The sequence below is a fragment of the Carassius gibelio genome, chromosome A20 (assembly GCF_023724105.1).
Source record: "Carassius gibelio isolate Cgi1373 ecotype wild population from Czech Republic chromosome A20, carGib1.2-hapl.c, whole genome shotgun sequence".
NCBI classification, from domain to species: Eukaryota; Metazoa; Chordata; class Actinopteri; order Cypriniformes; family Cyprinidae; genus Carassius; species Carassius gibelio.
This window is the reverse complement of record NC_068390.1, coordinates 20,583,906-20,607,187: the sequence shown is the minus strand read 5'-3', so window position 1 is coordinate 20,607,187 and position 23,282 is coordinate 20,583,906. Positions and strand designations below refer to the sequence as shown.

General features: G+C 35.9%; 1 protein-coding gene across 1 annotated transcript; it reads right to left on the bottom strand.

Annotated features, from left to right (window-relative positions):
• Positions 1–220: 220 nt before the first annotated feature.
• Positions 221–22,925, bottom strand: LOC127938690 (synaptosomal-associated protein 25-A-like). The gene is made up of 8 exons (XM_052535499.1): positions 22,757–22,925; positions 12,644–12,787; positions 10,882–10,923; positions 8,451–8,499; positions 6,097–6,214; positions 2,895–3,014; positions 2,519–2,663; positions 221–1,639 (listed from the first exon to the last, which is right to left on the bottom strand). The coding sequence occupies exons 2-8, from the start codon at positions 12,713–12,715 to the stop codon at positions 1,571–1,573; spliced, it is 615 nt and encodes a 204-aa protein (XP_052391459.1). The 5' UTR covers positions 12,716–12,787; positions 22,757–22,925; the 3' UTR covers positions 221–1,570.
• Positions 22,926–23,282: the final 357 nt, after the last annotated feature.

Below are 23,282 nucleotides of genomic sequence, written 5' to 3'. Positions count from 1 at the left end.
AAAAGCGTCTGCTAGCTTTGTACTAGACTTAGCAAAACATATATTATGATTCAGGTTTGACTCATTCAGCTCTCCTGCTCTTTTCCCACGAAGCAGGTCTGTCAAGTGACAATGAGGTTTTTCAAGATTCAAGATTTTTATTCGCCACATACAAAATTATACAGAGCTTATATAACCAGCAGTGAAATGTTTTGCTTGAGACAATAACGAAAACCCACAATTATTTGGGGTTTATTACTTTTAATCAATTCAGCTAGCTACAAAATGTCAACCACTTCACAGACTGACAGGATACAGAGGGAGTTTTAATATTACATGCGTTGAGGACATCAATCTCACAGTTTAACCTATGTGTCATTCAGGTAAGGTATTTATTTGACTTCTTATAATAACTATTCAACATCTTAGTGATTTGGTGTGCATAGCTCTAAGTACAGAAGCAACAAAAAAACAAACAAAACAAACTTTTTTTTTTTGTTATGGATTATTAGAGTTTTTTACCAATAACAAACAACACGGGGAAAGTAAACTAACAGGATACATCTTCTTATAAAAGTAAGGTCTCTCAGAAATATGCATCTTTGCTTTACATTGCAAATGATTTATTTATTTTTTTCAGAGCATCCAAAACCTATGATACAGTAAACAACCAGTCCCCAGCTTTCAGAACATCGTGTTCTACACCAAACTGCATATTCATTTTAGAAAACAAGTCATTTTTGCAGGACCGCCACACCAGCCTTGTTTCGTTGCCATCACATTTCCTTTAAGTCATTTTTGCATTATTTTACAACAAAGGTCACAGTCTGTAAATATATATCGACTGAAATGGTGGCACTATTGCAAACTTGCAGTAATATGGAACGTTCCACTTTGTCCTAATACTGAGCATGCTTTTGTCAATTTGCTACTGCAATGAAATTTTTTTTTGTCATCTTTTTAAAACAAATTTTATTTATAAGACGCTAAGATCTACCATTTGGCATGCAAAACGCACAATTCACATCACTTGGAATGCAATGTTTTTACGATTACAGCTACAGAATCTAGTTGCACATTGTCTAAACAGTAACTGATCATGGTTGTGATGAAGGATATGAACCAATGGTATTGATTGTAAGTGCTTGTTGTATTAATATCATTTGCATTTGTATCATTTTTTTCCCATTCTTCATTGTCAAAATAAGGAGACGATACTGAGATATACTGAAAACGAAAGACAGCTTGTATAGCATTCCTATATAGTTCCTCCAGCAAAAATGTCATAGGCTATATGTATATATACATACATATCCATGTATACAGGCAATAAAGAGAATAAAAACTTCACAAGTGAGCAAGAGCCATCAACTCAGCACTATATACAACCTTTGGAAAGAATGATACAGAGTATAAGAAATCATTTTACGAGGACAATCATTGAAAAAGCTGACAGACGACACATAGGACGACATTTACAATGAGGGCCGGGTGATATGTGCATGTGTGCAAACCTAGAAGGTAAATACCATGATAAGCGCATTGCCTTTTGACAAACTGCACTGATGGTAAAAGCAGGCAGACCAGAGGCTTAGCCAGTCCCGAGCATCTTTGTGGCCCTCTGGTTGGCTTCATCAATCCTGGTCTTGTTGGAATCAGCCTGAAATAGTTCCAATGGCGCTTTATTAGCAATGATGTATTCATTAAAATTAAGCTATTATATACAATTGTAATACAGTCTGTTATTAATAGTTAGAGTTATGTAGCTAGAAATATATGAAAGCAGAAAATCCATAAAATCTAATTCAAATATTAACAAAAACTTTAATAGTATCTCAACTAAATATATAGTTTCATTTTTAAAGTCATCATAAAATCAAAATAGCCATTTAATTAAATGAACATTCTTAACTTTGGTACATGTTTGTAATTTATGTTTAGTTATTGGCAATTGTTAATGTTGTTAATTGTTAATCAACATTAAATCAAAACTGCCCGTTCCATTCATTCTTGTCATTGGTACATGATGTCTTTTTAATAAAAATAATAATCCATATGTTTATATATATATAATATACAATATATGTATAATTATATATAACATAATATAATAAAATAGTAGTATTAATAAAAAGTAATATAGTCATTTCCAATTACTTATGTTATGGAATTCAAATGGGCTGCAAACAAATATTCATGTCAACTCAATTTGTTGAACTGACTTTTAAAACAGCACTTTTTATAGGATTTAGGGTTGCACTTTATTTTACAGTACGTGTACTAACATGTACTTATAGTGTACTTACAGTGTATTTATCTAAGAAAGTTCTTGTAATACAAGGTAATTACATGGGGTAGGGTTAGGTTTAGGGGTAGGTTCAGGGTTAGTACCTAGTTATTACATAGTTATTGTAATTACTATAATAAGTACATAGTATGTACATGAGGAACAGGACTGTAAAATAAAGTGCTAACGGATTTAGGATGGTGTGTTCTATCAGTAGAAAATCTAACAAGTGAATCTGGAGCCAGTCCATACCTTGTCCATGATCCTGTCGATCTGGCGGTTCTGGGTGTCAATCTCATTGCCCATATCAAGGGCCATGTGGCGCAGGTTACCAATTATGCCTCCAACCTGTTCTAAGTTCTCATCCATCTCATTTTCCCTGGCGTCATCTGTTACCCTGCACCCACAAGCACAGCAAAACGTCAATTTAAATCCACAAACGCCAATCATTTTTCAAATCTGACTGGATACACATGGGCTTTCTATACATTTGACCTCTTAAGCCTTTTATTTGTGTGTACACAGTTGTTGCAACCACATTTATTTAACCTTTTAGCTGCACAATCAGACCTCTATCATATCCAGCTAACCCTCTGGACAAAGCGTCCTGGAATCCGGGGCTTCTCACCTGCGGATGAAGCCTCCGCTGATGGCCATCTGTTCACGCTCATCCACGACGCGGGCGGGCTGGCTTGCAACCACTCCATCCTGGTTGTTTCCCCAGGCCTTGCTGGCTCCGCTCTTCATTCTGCACAGAGTCGGGGGAAGCATGAGCACTAGGGTAAACACTTCCATATCAGCAGTAGTGTTCACAGATCAACAACAAACATGGATTACCAGGCAAGCATAACAGGGATGGGTCCATTCTCAAGGGGCTTTTGTAATTTGTGATGCTATATCTTGTGGACATATAACATACATATACATATGCTGAGACACATACCTTTCTGAAAATGGGGGATGAACAGTAAATAAAGGTGGACAGCCATTTCCAAACATAGAAAAATGGGACCCTTCTCAAATTATGACAAATAACAAAGAGCACAGGCCTTGGTGACAGACAACACAGAGTAACAGGACTGCCACATTAGTGGAGACAAGTGTAAATAAAAATTAAATAAAAAACTGGAGAAAGAGAACCGCATCCTATCTTGCACTTTCAATGGCCACTGCTCACCTTGTTGTTTCTGACTCTTAGATATGAGTTCAAATTATTATTATTTCATAGGAAAGGCAATGACAGATCAGCAGTGCTATGAGATCATTAACCCAGAACCACAAATGAATAAAACTTTCAATTATTGGTAATTATAGCCTCTTTTACAAAGCAATTCTTATCAAATATGACAACAACCTATAGATTATTACTATTTATTGTTGTAGACATGGCAGTGGAATATACTGATCATTCGTAGTCCTGAGGTGAGGTACAGACTAACAGTAATCAAATGCAAGATTGAAAGCAATATTGTAATTGCCACTGCAAACTATCTTATTTAATAGTCTGTCAATAGACTGTCACTTCTTTTTCTACACAACTGCAATAGCTGGATCTGGACTATGCATTGCTGCAGTATTTATTTACATATAATGTACATCTAACAATCTCCAATATATTTTATGGAAATCATTTCTGTTGTCTGACAAAATTGAGTAAATATGGACTCTTATTGCACTTCTACATTGTAGGCTGGTCTGAATGTTATCTAGTTGTTTTAACAATGATGATAAAGATTCATATGACAGCTTTGAATTATTCTAATTGTGTCAAGAAAATCACAAAGCTAATTTATAAATTCTAAACACGGATGATTTTTGCATCATTTTTCATCTGTTGTTCTGGCAGTGGGTTGCTGATATAGATTTTAGTTCTAATATTTCTTGATTCATCTTAAGAGAGATGGCCAAGCCTCCCACTGCAGTATTATTTATAGAGATGGACTAAAGCTACAATTCCCCCGGCTGCCTTCTCACCATTCTCTCTCTAAACAGCATGTTGAGCTTTATCTAATGTGAAAGCGCAGTTAATACTCAAACTGGCAAACAATGCCTAAAATATTGATAGTTAGAACCTAGAATAAATAACTTTCCCTTTTCTTTCAACTATTAAATAATCTCCTAAAAATTACATTTGATTTTAAAATAATAAAATTTTTAACTTTATGTTTAAAGAGTTACTTTAATCTTGTTATAAATGTGAACTAAGTTAAATGTGAACCACTGGCTGACCCAAAATTCAATCTCCCTAAGCGCATGGGTATATTTGCGCCTCTGCATCAATCTGGGATTTTATGACAGGCTGTCACATAAAAAAATAAGAAAAATTAATATCTGATCTTTATCTTTCTCAGTCTGACCTAGATCTCGTCTGTTCCCCTTGGGGAACCAGCAAACATATTGGCTTTCTCCACTGTACTGCGGCTATAGACTGGACTGCATGTCCTGTTCTTTGCCAAAACTATCCCTGTCAACATGAATGAGACAGGCTTGAAAGTATTAGATCATCTGAATGACTTGCAGTAGGAGTTGTCATCAGCATTGTTACTATGCATCATTATTCTTTAACAAATAACAGTAATTAACTAGAGATGCATGAGCATGCATTTGGCATTCAGGGACATGCTATTGCAGTCATACAGGTAGCATTGATGGATGTGCTTTCAAAGTTGAAAAAAAAAAAAAACCTAGCAGATGCTGTTATAGGCTATTTTGATCTTGTGTGTGTGAGAGAGTTGCTCTATCATTCTGAGATGATTGACCAAGAAACATATTATGAAGGAAAGAGAAGTGCTTTATAATAATATAATTATGTTTCTATTCCAAATTGTTGACAATTTAACGTTATAATAATTTAAATGGAGGCTGTCATGAATAAAGACCTCTGTTACAAAAAAGTTTTGACACAATTAGGAAATTTAGCCTATACATTAAACACAGATAAATTATAAAGCATTTTAAGAGTGTATATATTTAACAAAAATTTTAGCAACATGATACTCTTGTTATTATTTTAATGGTTTTCCTGAGCTAATGCAACGTCATCACATGCATGGTGTTTACGTGCTGCTTTATTTTTACACAACAGATGATACATTTCAGTAAGTTTTACTGTCTTTTAATATATCATTTCATGTTCAATTACGCATTTCATCCTATAATTAGTCCTATAATAATTAGCATCGGTTTGCTCTTTCTTAGGCATTCACAGCGATGTCACACCACATTAATGAACTTCAAAACGCCATTTATTAATTAAATTAGTTATAAAATTGGCATAGCTCAGACTTTGTTTTATCATAACTAACGCAGTCAGACTGTTTGTTTATAATCGTGTTTTTCTGCAAATGACGAGTGCTGCGCTTATGTGCTATGTTTAATAATTTAGAGATTAACTGGATAGGAATAATAATTTATCAAATAAATATATAATAATTAAATTATGTTATAATTTACTTTTATTTCAGTTAATTTGTATTGGACTACATTTAGTGACTTACCTCAACTTTGGCACATCCATGCAGTATTAGTGGTTTGGTTTAGTGTTCATTGATACATTGGTTTTAAAAGAATGGTGGCTTGGGTTATGCAGCATGCCTTATGTTCATACATTTAATTGACAAACTTTCTTAAAGGACCCAGAGCAAAGGCAGTTGGGCTGTTGTACTTCTGTGAGCAAATGCGACCATGCCTCATGCTCATGGTCTGTGCTTAGGATCATGGGTAGTGAACTTGGCAAGCCACCGTGGGCACGCCTGACTATAGGGCTACAGGCCTCTCAGTATGATTTATTTTTAGGCAGGCAGGCAGGCAGGCAGGCAAGCAGCACCTACTTGTTACATGGACAGGAACAAAGACCACAGAATTTTCCTAGATCGTTCAAATTCTTTTCTGCATCCTTCATGTCCTTATTGATTTGGTCCATTCCCTCCTCGATGCGTTCCAGTTGCTCTGATTAAACAACAAGTAATTTATCCCCCACAGAACGAGAGCAGGTATCAGGAAAATAAAGGAGGGAGGAAAGAAAGAGGAAAGAGAGGACAAAGAAGAGAAGACAAAACTTCAGACAGTCACTGTGACAAAAGGAAACTCAAAAAAGGGGGAGAAAAAAAAAACGGACGCCACCACATACGTAAGACCCTTCCAACACATGGTCAGTACCTACTTGTTACACGGACATATGAAAAGGCCACAGCATTTCCCTAAATCTTTTAAATTTTTCTCGGCCTCCTTCATGTCTTGGTTGATATGGTTCATGCCATCTTCAACACGATCGAGTTGTTCTGGTCAGGACAAAGGGATGACAGCAGTGGAATGAATTTTCTGGCTCTTGTTTTACAAGAATATATGAGAAATGAGCACTGCTGAACTGGAATGCGAATTTGTTCAATGCATCTAGAGGGGATGCATGCATTAGAATGAACCTACATATGCAAAACAGAGTTAGGAAAGAGTTACAATAGCAAGACTTCATCCTTTATTTATTTACAGATGCATAATAGCGAACATAAAATCAAAAAGGACTCTATTTACTTAATGCTTTTTCTGGTCTCACTGTGAACCTATTCATCTGTCCATGTCCTTTTAATCTTTAATTTAAAAAGTAATAATTTTCCAATTCCCAATAAATAAAAACTAGGCTTGCCCTGTATTCTTCCTCATTACTATCCTTTGTCACTCAAAATACATCACATTTTGGAAGTAAAATGGGTTGAAGATGGGTTGACTTTCACATGTTATACTTGGAACACTTGATCAAGCGGATGAAGTCACAGTGGACACAGGCAGTTCTAGCTTGAATTTGACCCCGGCCACCAATAGCAGACAGATTCTCCCATAAGCACCACTGCACGAGAGCGACAGTGTCTTTTTAATTAGACCTTGGGACAGAATAAAACAGTGCCCTAATCTCAATGCTGTGACTCATTTGCTGGAAGCCAACAGCCTCCTTCTCTCTTTGGTTGAGTGGAGGAGGGTGCAGCTTATGGTTTGTTTGTCTCTGTTTGGTTAGGGGATGATATGGCTGAGGCGCTGGTGACCTGTGGTGATGCAGTCTGGCGTGTTTGTCATGCAGACGGGGTGTGTTCGATGTTGTTAAGAGGTTTAGTGAAGGTATCGATCACAGGGAAGAGAGAGGCAAACTGGGAATGGTTCAGGAGGAAACAAGCCAACCACATCAGTTAATTTTGTTTAATCCCTGGCTTTTAAAGGCACTTTCATTTAGGCAAAGCAAATTAACCTAAAGACGTTTCATTTCCTTGTGTCAAAATTCTATAAATTCTCGTTTAAAACAAGAAATTGAACTTTTGACATACCTCATTCCTTGATAACAACCTAGCTTAGTGTCACCTCTGGGCTGAGAGTTTGGTTTAATTGAGGGGATGAAGGATTGAGATTTTAGTCCCTTTATGAAAAGACTAATAACTGGCTCACATGCAGGAGCCAATCAGAGGGCTTCTGAGAAGCTATTACATAACGCAAGGCCAATAATGTCATTTTTTTTAAATAAAACTAAGCCAAACAAGGTAACGTGGGGGCAAGCTGTGTAGAGCCTCGTCAATTTGAAATGACACTGTTAAAGTAGGTACTGTAATAACTATTTTGAATCGTATTAGAACTGTGCCAGGGATTATACAAAAGAGTATTAGTGCAGTTTATGGGAAAGAGTGTCATTTGTCATTACCAGCTAAATCGATCGTTGCTTTACAAGTTGCTGGCCTAAAAAACTAATGTGAAGGCAACTATATTTTAAACTGAACAGTAAATTTGTTTTCAATGCAAACATTATTTGGACAGTTGCAGTGGCCAGTCCTGTTTCTTTGGTAGTACAGTATACTGAAAAAATATTAAATGAAAGAGGAAACGTGTTAGCAAAAAGGTGAAGGATTTAGAGTTACTTCAGAAACGGCAAAATTACAAAGGAAATCAAAATTACATTGCATAAAATGATTTTAATTGCTTTAGGCATTAATCAGTGGAATCAACTGAAAGCAGAGATAAAGAAAACCAGAGATACAACTAAAAATCAATTTATAGTTGCTTATTATGATGACAAATCAAGTTTCAAAATACAAATTTATTTAAAAACATTTTAATTGTATATGAAAAGCTAAGCGTATACAATATTATGCAATTTTATGTGCAAAGAATGAATGGAAATTGTCATCTAAAATACATCCACACTTACCTCCCTGCTCATCCAGCATAACCAAAGTCCTGATACCAGCATCTTTACTCTATGCATCGAGAGCCATGGAGAAGACGCGTGGAAAAGAGGGTGAAACAGATGGAAAATAAAGTGGAGAGTAAAGAAGGACAAAGAAAAAGAGGTGAGATTCAGCACACACAATACAAGGCTCATTCCAGAGGCATTCAGAGAGACTTTGTCAGTTTAGGCTGTACTGGTGACATTTCAAATTGCATAATGTTTGAACATTTCTCAACATTTGATTAAATATAATTAATGCCGGAATATAATTACAGTTTTTTTTAACACACACTATAATAGATAAATAATCAATGGATGTTCTTTACAGTTTTATAGAGCCAATCAATGTACATAATGATTTAATAATTATAAAATAATTATTTCTGCCATAATTATTCTAAAGCTCCATTTTACAGAAATAGTGTTTAAAGAATAACGTTAAAGTTTAAAAAAATATCCATAATTCTGACCTCGTGCTCATAGTTTTGATTAGAATATATCACATCCAGTCGGATGGTCGCATACGGTTTAACCGCAGAAGTTCTTATATATTAATGCTTCCGAAGCTCAAATCGGATGTGAATTTTCCACATACACGTATGATTGGAATGCAGTTCCCGCACTACTCTCCATTGGAAATTAGTGACCTCCGGTCTATCACTTGTCATTTTTTCAGAGACAGTGGAAAGGTGGCTTTAGGCAATGCAACAAATACAATGTGATCTCATTGAAGGTGTTGCACAGAAAAAGCAACGCAATTTCATTCATCTTATACTGAGGACAGATTTTATACACTATTTGATGTGCCAGTACAGATGTCCTCAGAGATTCCAATTCATATTTTGCAATAGATGTCATCCATGACATGTTTATAGCACCCTGAAAAGGTCTGCGTTATAAATCAGCTCCCACTGTTCTAGTCTTCAATGAAAAACGCAACCAATGTCCATTTTTAATTTGGTCACTGTCATAGGAATTCCCTGTCTTCCTGTCATGTCTACCCCCTTGTCATATTGTATCGACAGGTTGATGGCTAATTTCACTGGTACGTGTTACCAGTACTACTACTACTACTATCCTAGATCTCATCCCCCATTTACAAAATGTGACTTTTCCGTGAACCTAATGATCAGCAAGTTAAATTTGCTGTTCTGTTTTTCCTTGAGTTCGGAAAATAACAGGCAGCTGTGACATATTTCAGAAAGTGCAGCTTCAGCGCTTTGAGGGGAAAGGGATATCGATATGGGATAATCGTAAGGCTCAGTAGTGCATAAATCAGCAGGACATGAGCTAGCACCCCCCTCATATTGGATGGGATCAAAATGTGCCCTAAATGGATCCTTGGGGATTAATTTGTTTGTGCCATAAACCGCTAAATTTCCACGCAGCAGTAAATGCCTGGAACAAACTCAATGCTTCTACTGGTATAAATAATGACTGTGATTTACCTCAGTTTAGGCGTAATTCAGGAATACTGCTGATAGTCTATAAGTTAGTCTAACTAAAACATGAAAAGGCTGGTATGGGCTAACATAATTAGATCGACTGTGACAGCGGTGACAAACTAATCTTGATCTATGTGCACACTCCCTCACAATATTTGTTCTGTCTAACAGTCTGTCAGATTCAGAGTCTTCAGGCAACTTTTCTATTTGTCAACTCAGAGTCGATTTATCAGTAGTGGACATGGGGAGGAGGTCTTTGCAGAGATATGGGCTGTGATTATATGACCTTGAGAAATGCTGCAGAGACTTTATCACAGTTCTTCCCCTCCGATATGCTCACATCTCGTCTCTTTCTCTCTTTAACACCCTCAACCCATCGAGCCTAGATTAGCCAAGTCCAGCTTGTGCCCAGCTCTGTCTGCAGACTAAAGCTCTCAAGATCAAAATACACTGATCTAAGATATTTGCAAAAAAGAAATAATAATAATAATTTACAAAAAAAGGACCCTTGACATCCATGCATTGATCTGTTGACTGATCTATTATTTATTTCATTTTTTTCCAGTTTGACCAAAGATATATATGTATGTGTGTGTGTGTGTGTGTGTGTGTGTGCAAATGTACTTTTTTACTTTTATGCTGCATTTGTCTGATAAAAACTGTAATACTGTCAATTATTATAATGGTAAAATAATGGTTTCTATTTTAATATATTTTATAATATAATTTATTTTTGTGATGGCCAAGCTGAATTTTTAGCAGCCATTATTCCAGTCTTCAGTGTCACGTAGTCTATACTGTCAAATTTGATCAATTTATTGCATCCTTGCTAAATAAAAGTGTTTATTTCTTTAAAAAAATATCCTAATACAGATCATACATTAAACATTTGTGATCAGAAAGAAAGAACATATGCATACAGTGAGAAATAATTTTAATAAAACTATGATAAAATGTCTCTTTACCTCTTCCACAAGCTGCAGCATACGCCGGGTGCTCTCCAGTGACTGTGGGGGGGGGGGGGGGGGGGGGGAGGAAAGATGTTAAAACCAGAATTCATTAGGAACTGACAGAGATAAATACCTCCACAAGCTGAAGTGTGTAGGAGGATTTTTAACACACACTATAACAGATAAATAATCAATGGATGTTCTTTACAGCACTAACAAACCAAAACATTTAACCCTCTACAAAAAAATGCATTGCTCAATTACTGAACTTTCAATTGCACAATTAAAAAAAAAAAATGTATCCGTCTGAATGAGATAATTATTCACTTCTCCATTCGAATCCCAGGCCATCCACCATTATGACCACCTTCTCTTTCTGTCTCTCACTGATGTCAAATGTCAAAATAAATGCTCCTCAAAAACATTTGGAGTTGAATAATTTCCTTCTAACTAAACATTATAAACACCAAACATATTTAAACATTATGCCATTTAGATAAGTAAATCTACAGCATTTTTCATACAAATACCATGGACTGAGTGTCTGGATATTATGAATTCATATCTCTGTGGATCAGAAGGCCGGAGGACATTTTTGCAGTGTTGGGTGTCCTGTTTGTGTTTTAATATTCTGCTCAGCTGTGATAATCATTGCGTGGGGTGGCAGTGAGGAGCTCCATCAGACTGCAAACACACAGGCAGCACCCCCAGCTCTTACACACACACACACACACACAGAGCAAATGCTGCAGCGTTATGTAATGCAGAGTACAGGTGAAGCCTCCCTACACACACACACACACACACACACACATTCCATTATGGACTCTCGCAGTTACAGCCCACAGAACAGGCTGTGTACAAATAAATAAATCTGTAGCATAAATTACACCAATTTATCCAATCTTCAATCAACAGAGCATAAAAATTTGAAATAATTAACTTTTGTTAGCGACCTGGATAATAACAAATTCAATTTAATATCTGCCTCAACTAAACATATGTCTTAGCAAATAAAATAATAAAATATTTATTTTTTTACATTCTTGTTTATGACTATTATGAATAATAATGACAAATAATAAAATATCTAATAATTTTTTCATGGTATTCATACAATTATTAATAACTCAATAAAAATGTTCAATAACAGGAAGTTACAGAAATAAAAGTAGCATTCAGCTGGTCAACATGAGGAGAGATGTCACATTCTGTTTCGATTTAGTTTTCTATTCCCTATTGTTAGTTTTTTCCTATAGTTACTAATAGCCACACACGTTTCAGATCTATTTGATTATGTTCCCTTTGTATTTAAGACCTCAGTTTCCCTCTGTTCCTTGCCGGTTATTGTTTATGTTAGGTGTTGTGCTAAGTTTACTAGCGATCTCCTGTGTTACTTCTGTGTGGAACTTTTGGACCTGCTCCATGTGAAATAAATCAGTTTTTATTAGGCTGCTGTTGTGGCTACTCTTTTAATGAGTCTTCATCTCATGTTAGTGTACATGATCTTAAACTTTTTTTAAAAATACTATGCATTTCTTTCTTGTTGAATGCATCTTTAAACACCTTTGAAATTTACATTACTGTAAAATACGTACATATATTCCTCATTATCACTTGGTTTAATGGTCAGAAACACATCAGTGCTGCACAAAGCTCCATTTTGGTTCCTTAGTTGGCACTGCATTTCTTTTGAGTCTTTTTTTACAATCAGTTAAAGTTTGAAGGTTGTTGTTCATGGCAGTGTAGCATAAAGAGAGGAAGTGAATGACCTCACCTCATCGCCCAGCTGGTCTGCACGTTGCTGCATGTCTGAGAGCTCATTGCGCATATCCGCATCGTCTGCCATGGCTGTTGGGTGTGTTCGGTGGAGCTGGTCTCCAACTGGGAAGAGTGGGTCTTATTGGAAGTCTGGGGGAAGCTGAAAGAATTGGACATAGACAGAAAAAAGGAAAACATTAACCATGGAGCTCACTTCCATAGTGAAATGTGTCATCCAGTTTTAAGAATTAACAAAAACAATATATCCACACAAAACCAATACTCTGTCTTCCTCAGAGAAACTGCCACAGATGTTAAATTCATTAGAAGTTATACAGTTAATAAAGTCACTTCACACAGGCTAATGTCATGAAATGGACAGTAGGACATTGTCTGCTTTTAAGGAGCCCATAGCCTATTCTCGTATGCTCTTTCGAATAGTGCAGAGTTGGTGGCTGCTGTGTTTAGCTGATTTAATTCTTCCCTGAGGTTCTGGGTGTACCAGGAGAAATTTGTCCATGCACTGTCATGGAAACTGTGAGTTTGACAGATATATTCCTGAAAAGACTGGCCTGACAGCTAGTAAGATATCTCAAGGGGTCTAGAGAGAACAGCTTACTGAGTAATTGGGAATGTGTGTTAAACTGCACAAGCATGTGAGCAATTATGCCATCCTTATTCAAAGTTAAAAGTTAAAAAAGATTTTACAAAACCCTCCTGCTCATACACAAGACCAGACATTGTCTGTAATAAATAAATACATTTTGTCTTAACATTTGTTCTTAACTCATGTTTTAAGCAGAAACATCACTAAATTCTGTTTCAGAAAAAAACATTAATTTGCATATTCATTTTGATCATGTCAGATAACACTCAAGCAAAATATGGCCAGGTTTGATCCATTTTACTGGTAGTCCACTGTATGAAGAATTTTTGGGTATAATCTGTCACAATTTACTTTATTTTGCTATTCTCACTTACATAAATTAATTATAGTTTATAAAAAATAGAAAAATGTATATCTGCTGTCTGAATAATTTTTGGTTTGACTGTAATATCTTAATTTATCATGTTTAATATTTTTTGACCAAATTTCCAACTCAACTATCAACACTATCGGTGAATTATCCAATGAATTCCAAGCAGGTATTAAAGAGTGATACTTGTACTGTAATTGCATAATTGTACTCATGCAATTAAATTGAACACGCCTGCCTGACCTTTTACAGTGAAATACTCCAGAGACTCTAAAGGCTGCAATATTACACTTCAATCTCCACCAGTGAAATGAATGTCATCTTCTGCTTTGAATAAAGATCAGGGAGCACCAATCTAAAATTGATTGACCCATCATCCAGGCTGTGTACTCGTGCAGGCTCTCTCAGGGTTATAGAAACATGTTTGTGATGAATTTGCGGTTTGTTACTTCATGCCGTGGTGCCCTAGCTGGTGCCAGTGAAACACACTAATATAAAAATGTCTTTCGCATGTCCTCGCTCAACCTCTGATGAATGATCTTATTCAGATTCTGATGAGTGCAAAAAAATGTCAGGTCAGTGAATGTCATAATGAATTCTTTGTGGCAGTATTCTTGAAATAACCTAAAAGCTGAGCACAGTTTGAGAGACTGGGCCAGAGAAGAAATAATGGGCCAGTACAAATCGGTGCCTTGCTGTCTCTTTTTTTCATGTGGAAAAGCAAAACAATGTTGGAAAACTGTCTTAACTAGATCAGTGAAACCTTATGTTTTTTGCTAATTTACGTACTTTCTTTGGTTACTTCCAAGCTGTTCCTTACTGCTGGAAACAATCTTTTAATTTACGTCCTCCTCCATATCTTTCGTCTTCTTATTTTTTTAACTGAGCAAACATAATGTTAGGTTAGGTTAGGTAAGGTTAGGTAGGTTAGGTAAGGTTAGGGTTTTATTATTATTTGTATTATCAGCTTATATTTTGCACTTCTCTTCTGCTTTCAGGTTTAAATGATTTGTAGCTGTTGCTTATATGCCAGTATTATTAATAATGCATTAGGTAGCGGTAACTATTTCTGTCATTTTTTTCCAGTACACTAACAGTCATTAAATAAAGAAGAAAAACAATGCAAATCTAAAAATGCTCTCATTTCTGCTTATTTGATGATTATTTTCTGCTTGTTAAATTATGGCAGGTGAGAACAATATGAAACATGTATATTAACTAAAATCAACAAGGGGTTAACAAGAAAATGAATACTGGTAAACTATAAAAAAAAGATGTGAATAAAGTCGGGTTCTATAATTTTTAAAGTAAAATATTAATATATTTATATACTTTATGATGTCTAGCCATTAAAATAATAATTGGGAGAGACAATAAAGATGTAGCAGAAAATGTAAGATCAAACAGTAATTGGACTCAATTACTTTCCTCCTGTTAAAGACTTCTGGAATAAAAGTTTTACAATACTGAATAAAAGCAGTAAACATAAGCTACTAAAGCTATTACTTGAACATTAGGTTATTGTGTAATACTGGAAATTGTATGTAGCTGTATGTTTGTTTACCGAGACAATGAGAAGCCCTATGGTTCAAACACATGTTCTTTTTAGAATAGCTGTGTGTGTGCGTATTTGCGCGCGTATGTGTGTGTGTGTGTGTTCACTCATCCTCCGTCTCTGAGCTGGCTGCCATTTTGTTTCCTCTCTTCAAACATGCAGCCTCTCCCTTTACTGCAGCACACAAAAACTGTCGTCCTCCAAAACTTCAAGCTTAAATACTACATCACTAACCACTCTCAGTTGTTGCTCTCGCTTTTTTTTCTAATATGCTTCGCTAAACACTAACTTCACCTACCTTATATCCCCTGAAATGGAATGAACTTATCATGCCTGACCTCTAAATCTCTGAGTCAGGCGAAACAGATGTGTTTTACGAGATTACCTTTGAAATCGGGTTATGGTATTTCCCCTCTACAGTGTTATGTGTGCTGCAACAGATTGACTCTCGTAGAGCGTGATATCAATCTTGACATGTCTCAAAATCAGAGTCCTATGAGAATCCCATTTAAACAATGCAAAGCCGGAAAAAAGGAGGAAGAGAAACCTGCTCAAAATCTGGATTTTTGCCATATGTTACTCATTTTGCTAGCTTTTAAACTTGGCAAATTGATAAACATCTGACATTACCATCAAACCATATCCCACAATATATATATATATATATATATATATATATATATATATATATATTTTTTTTTTTTTTTGTTTTTTTTTTTTTTTGTACAATAAATGAACAAATGTAAACTGCAGCAGGTGATGCATTATTTGGGGAGGTCCCTAAATTCATTAATGCTTCTATTTGTCTCCAGCCATGCTTTGTCCTTGATTGAAAACCATGAAGTAACAGATGAAGTCGAACACCTGTAAACTATAGCAATGGCTTACTATTCACAAGGCAATACAACCAGATGAGAACAGGCCTGAGCGCCACCACCCCCTCCTCTCATGACAAGTGATTAATAACATCAGTCCCCTTCCTCCTCCTGAGTGGAGGATTGTGTGGAGTGATCCCAGAGCTGTTAACACGTCTCATAATCTCTTACTGTTCACACTCCTTGTACAAATCATGTGTATAATATATAGAAATAGAAAAGTATAATACAAGGAGTTAGTCTTCCCCATGGTTTCCTTCTTATCTACACTGAAAAAATATTTATTATTTTGTCTAATCCTTAAAAAGATATTTTAAGATATAAAAAGATATCAAGATTCTGCTTTGGAACAGTACATATATTGTGCCATTAAAAAATAATAATAATAAATTAATTAAATGGCTATTTACTGCAATGAATATTCAGTAAAAATAAATATTTACTGATATTTTCAAAATTGATATTTACTGTTAATTTAAGTCTACTTTGGAACAATAAGCATAGGGAAAGTGCTACAAAAATGAACCCAACACAACAATAATAATAATAATAATATATATATATTATAGAAATAATATAACTATAATATAACTATAATATATATATGGATATTTACAGCAAGAGCAACTAAAGGTAAATTAAAAAATACATATATTTATAATAAAAATGCCACAAAAGCATTATTAAAACTAAAAAGAAAATCTACAAGAAGAGACCATGTACGCTCTAACAGAAAATCATTAGGCTTGAGATCTGTGACGGTCATTAGTACTGATCTAAATGACTCATTATATTGTGCATGTGGCTGCATACTGAGTATTCTTTCTAGTAGATTTTGCACTACGCACTCATGTTGCTGCTCCATAAACTACAATGACTGCAGCAGCCTTAGAACCTCATCTATATCCCCCTTTTACACTGGGTTGAAGGGTCTTGTGATTTAGTTGGGATCTAACAGCCAGTGGAATTGATTTGACAGAGTCCATTTCACAAGACCATTTGTGTTCAGCTCTGCAACAACGGCATCAGGTCCTACTGCAGAGAGCCCTCTCTCCTCGCTGCCTGTAAACCTCAGAGTCACATTCCCTCTCATGGGGAAGCCCCAGGATGGATTTATGAACAACACGGCCATTAAAGCAGACACTGTTCCCCACCCGACACCCTGTCCCTTTTGCCTTCCCATCTGGCTCCAAGGTTCTTGGCGATGTGATGAAGTGATGAGTTTGACAGGGCAAGGATTGGAGGGCTGGCTATGCAGTCTGTTTGAGTGTGACCTTCCCATTTTTATTGTGACTTCATAGATATAATGATCAGAGAGCGGCAGAGGAATAAGAGTGCCGTGAAAGTGGGTGCAGCTATTGTTTTTTATTTTCTATAGAAAAATGTCCACTAAAAACAACATTTAAACCTCATCCCACCTGCAGAAGATCTGTTTTTAACTGCCACTGCCATTTCATTACAATATCGTTTCTTTTGATGGACGTCCTAAAATTCTTTTATTGCATTTACATAATATGCCCCTTCAACAATAGACACAGCAGACAATTGCATCAAAGACGAATTGGGTGCCAACAAAAGTAATTTATATGAAAATCTCATTACTGGGTGGTTGTGAGATTTGTTGTTTTGATCAGACAGGAGGGCTGGGAGGTATGAAGAAAGTACTAAAAAATTACACCTGAATGATAGCATCAGCAGGAGTTAAATATTTGTGGAGAAATAAACAATAGACATTAAAAAGCAATTAGGAAGCCCAGGATCCAGGAAGCAGCCAAAAGCATTTGCTCAACAGAAACATGGCTAACAGATTTATTTTCTTATTTCCTACAGGTGCATTTAGCTAAAGTAAATAAAACTGTATTAAATAAACAATTAAATTCAATTATGCGTTTTCAGATTTCTTTCTGAAAGCACCAGTATCAGATTGATTATGATTCAATCTATTTATTTTATAGATCTCCACATCCTTGAACATAAATGTAAGATAACGATCATATTCACACATTTACACTAATCTAATTTATTTTTGTAACCTCATTAGTAAATTATGTTTCTTGTTTAAGCATACATTTTGTAATACATATCCTCAAAGTAAATTCATAAAATTCCAACGGGGAACAAAATTTAACTGTGATATATTTGACAAGTCTTAATATGCCATGCACGTTTGCATCTCAAGTAATTATATTATTTAAAATCCAATGCTACGTGTACTGTGTTAACCTAACTGAGACTTGTTATAGCACTTATATATCATTGCTCTTTTTGTTGTTTTTGATTGCTTCCACTGTCCTCATCTGTAAGTCGCTTTGGATAAAAGCGTCTGCTTAATGAATAAATGTAAATGTAAATGTAAGTAAATGTATCATGGTTTAAGGATTTGTAAGTATTTTATAATGCTGATTTTGCAGGGCACTGTTAATTTTAAATCTTCTTTGGAACATAATGAATAGCATACTGAGAAGTACCTAAATTGGAGCATAATGAAAAGTGCTAAAATAAAATAACAAATAGTAATAATACACTTAAAAAATAATAATTATAAAATTGATATTTACTGCAAGATAGTCTAATTTTGCATTCTTTTGGAATATGTATAATCGCGAATGCCACAAAATATCTTATACAGAGTGCTTCATTACATTTAGCTCAGCTACATTCATATAAACAGTAGACAATAAAAAGGGATTTTTTCTGAATGATGATTAGTGATGGACAAGCAAAGAGAGAAAATACAAGCGTTAATACTTTAACTATAGCAAGTTTGTCTTTCTCCATCATATTGAATTACTTAAATGAGCCAGTGTGTATTATCAAATTACTGTTTGGCATCTCAAGCATGGGTCAACAGTCAAATAATCCTGAAAAGAGATATGCAAACAGTAAGCAAAAGCTAATACTGAATTTTCAAGCAGTGTTTACTATAGCATGCTACTTAATACTGAAATGTGATTCCACTTGAATGGAATCAAACTGCCTATAATCTTTGCATGTAAACTGAGAAAGAATGAATCACCTGCATGATCTCATCTGTCTGTGCCTTTATATACTCTATATATCTTATATATGCGTCACACTGTAGAGAACTTCATTACCTAGACTCACATTACTCCAAAAGAGCTAGTTCTAAAAATGGCTTCAGACCGCAGCTATGATGAACAGAACAGATGCCATAACATTTGTCCAAATTGCTCACACTAACAGCTTGCAAAAGCAGCCAAATGCATAAAATGAAATTTCCCAAGTCCACCTGATAAGGCACAAACATTAAGATGCCTACCAAAGACAAATGGCACAGGTAAGAAAAGTCATTTTGATCATGCAAAACGTATTATTGTTTTAATCCAGACATATTTGAAACGATTGCATGACCCATGATGGCATACTATTTCCACATCATAACAACCACAAATATAAAGGCTTATATGAGCATGTTCATACACAAGATGTCAAATGCAGTACACACTGCATTGCTAGATTCTTTCAGTATTATGTGGCAAATTTAAAGTACAGTAAGTTACATCAGATAGCTCTTAATCGTTTGCTCAATCGCACTTTTATTCAGTAAGTTTAAGACTGCACTTTTTAACCACTGTGACCTCTTGAAAATTGTGTTCACAGAGAGAGGACAGCGTCAGTCCTTAAGCTGATTTATGATGCTTCTCTTTCCGCCCTCAGAAACCTCCAGCATTATTGATATTTGCAGATGGTGGAGGGGAAACCCACATGTGTGGGCAGAGTTTACAGGCTGAGATGTTTGCCATGAGGGGGCTTCTTTCTGCAGTCATTATGCATCATACATCGGGGTATCTTGTCTTTTCTCCTCTCATCCTCTTCTGATGTCCCTTATCTGCCTATTTTTCTTCTCTATATTAACCCCCCCCCCCCCCCCCCTTCCCATTGCTCTTCTTTTCATCCATAGCTTTCTTTGGTCTTTTATGCACTCTTGACGCATTTGTCCATATTTTCATTCTGTGATTGTTCAACCAAGTGCACTTGTGCGGGACTGTCGCAGAGATATCTGGTAGTCATTTTGTACTTCAGCCCATGTTATTGTTTGCTAGATTCTGTTCAGTGGCCCCCCAAGACCAGCTGCTCTTTTTAATTTGGGGAATTGCAAATCAGTTCTAATTTTTTACCCAGCTGTTGCTTTAATCTAAAACAATTGTGTGTTAAAGGGTGATATGTAATTAGGAATATGAAATCAAGGACTGTAGGGTGATAGTTATACATGTTATTGACAATAACATTGGCAATTTGGTGAAGTCTGGTGAAGCTTTGTTTTGTTTTTCTTTTTTTCTTTCACAACATTTCCTTGATAGAGTGATAAATTAAGACATTGGAGCGACCATAATAAAGCACTTTGCTGTCTTATTGTCAAGATTTGATGAAACAATTGCCAGATGTCATATTAATTGGTTTGGAGGATTTAAGTGAATCACTTCTGACTGAGCTCAGCCATTTATTAAAACATGAATCTGAAAACATGTGCAATTCAGACAATACATGTAAACTTCAACCTATAATTTGCATTTGCTTTTTTTCCCTCAATCACTTTGGATAAATATCCCATGTAACAACCCATAAGTAAATGGTAGGTGTATATTTTTGTTTGTTTATGTGGATAACAGTTTAAATTGTACTAACATTAAATGTTATATTATTTGGAATGTCCAAATAGTATGTATATTTATGTGAGAAGTAGCAATGGGTATCGATTAATCAAGATTCAAGAATCATGAATCGCTGTCTGGTATCGCGTGAGTCACCACTTATTCGGGGAACATCCCTGCAGCCCTGGCTGCGCTCTGCAGTCAAGTCATGATAAGCCGCATTAAACCATCAGAATCAACAACAACAGAAGCGTGCCAACCTGTCTCTCACAACCGCCGCAAGATAAATTTAGTCCGGAACGAGCGAAACCCAATGCTCCGCTCATTGTAGTAAAGTATCATTTTATGATGCTCGTAGATGCGTCAGTAACAGCATGCGCATTTACTAAAAGAAGGATGACCAAAATAGTCGTGAGGAGAAACAACACCGTGGCGTAAGAGCATTTGCAGGTGCAAAATGAAAGCACGTGACAGAAAAAAATGAGCTCTTTTGCAGTATCCTTACATGCCCATGACACAATGCACTGTGTTGAATAAACACCATAACACGCGACACGTCTGACGCTTATGAGTTCTTTGTGACTCATAAATCAGTCGGACATATTTCTCAACAGTATGTTATAACTTTCGTTATGTATGACATTGCAATTAATCAAAAGAAATGTTTCTGTGTTAGGAGTTAAGTCTCTTGAGACTTTAGTGTAGTTACTGACAGGTTGTTTATACGACAACGTGTAGCTTTACATTATGAGTTCAGTTGCAATCAGGGATATATATATATATATATATATATATATATATATATATATATATATATATATATATATATATATATATGCGTGAATGAATGAAGGTAATATGTTACAATATTTTTTGTTGTTGTTTGAATAGTTAAGGCTACTTATTGTAATTGCATTACGCCGCCCCCAAAAAGTCTGTAAAAGTCTGAAATGATCATATTATTTGGCAACAGACGTCAACACACGTGTTTTATTTTTATTTATTTTATATATATATATATATATATATATATATATATATATATATATATATCTTCCTCAAAAGTATTAAAAGAATCGTTCAAGGAACCTTGCAATTATTTTATGACTTCCATTCCTAGCTATACGTGAGCCCAAAGAATCATTGTCAGTGAGGGTATCTCCAGCATCCGCCCCCACTCGTCTTTGATCAAGCCCCCGCCCATCGTCTAGCACCAGGAAGACACGCACTGATAATTACCGCTGCATCACACACATACGGCAAGGTTGAGGTGATTTGGTCTGAATAAACATCTGTAGACACTGAATAGATCGGTTTCATTAAAGAAGTTTGACCACTGTATCATCCCTTCTGACTCTCCCCACACTGTTTCTCTGCAACACGTACATTAATTCTCGACCACTCTGTCGCAGTTTGCCATATTGACCTCCTCCACTGTCAATCGCCAATCACTTTCGTTAAATCCTCACCCGATGCCATCAAAACTATATATATATTCAGCGACGAAAAATGAATTTTGCAGACAAAGCAGCAAGAGCCGATCTGGTTATTTAATGCTGCTGCAAAATAAAACATCGAGGCGTTAGATTGACTGTCATTTCAGTGATCAATGGCCTGATGCTGTAACGTCAACAGAGTCTTTTATAAAACCTATCTGCGTCTCTTAAACATATGGTAAAATCAATCATTATTTGGATGGTGCCTCTGTGCAAAACTTTGCCAGACGTATAATGGTAATTCAGCTGCAGGGACTGGATGTGAATTCAGGACAGAAACGCAGTGGAGCAAACGCAGTCTCTGTCCAGGGTGCTGAAACGCAGAAACCGCCCACATCGTGCCGCATCCAACACACGATTCAAATGCGTATTAATCACACAAAATTGTCCCAACAATCTGACATTCTACAAACATTGGATCAATCCTAAATTCAAACGGAAACGCTAAATAAAAGGTTACGGATAAAAAAAAAAAAAAAAAACATACACTGGTGCTATTGCATGCGCTGCGACTTCAAGTCAACCACTTTTTGGCCAGACAAATTTAAAAGAAAGACGAAAAATCAATCGCATCAAATCCTTTTCCTCATCTCCTTCTTTAAATAAAGCTTACCTGATCCTGTAGACAGTAGACGACAGTCAGTAATGAAATATCAGTCGGCGAATTTCAACAGCGAACTACCATCAACCCTCTTCTGTTAGGAACTGAGTTGCTGCAACGGCAATGCGCGTGTTCTTCTTCAATGGAGCGCTGCTCTGCCCTCGACAAAGATGGCGTCCACTTCTACGTCAGCGACGTTTAATAGAATTCTGTTGGGAAGGAGAGGCCCAAATAAAATTTAGCACCTGTCTTGAAACATTGTTCGGCAGTAGCATGGGAATGTTGAGTTGACAAGAATAACAAAACTCGTCCAATCTAATTTGGTCTGAGGATCACAGATCTTTTTTTGTCTGTTGGGAAAAGCAAAAATGAAAGTAAAACAATTGCTTATGAATTAACATTGGGGATATACAGTGAGCATATATTATACCTTTCTGAATTTATGTGTGTGTGTGTTTGTATGTGTTGGGGGGGGGGGGGGTCACATAGGGTAGAGAGTGATTTTTGTTGTTGTTGTTGTTGTTGTTTTTGTTGAATT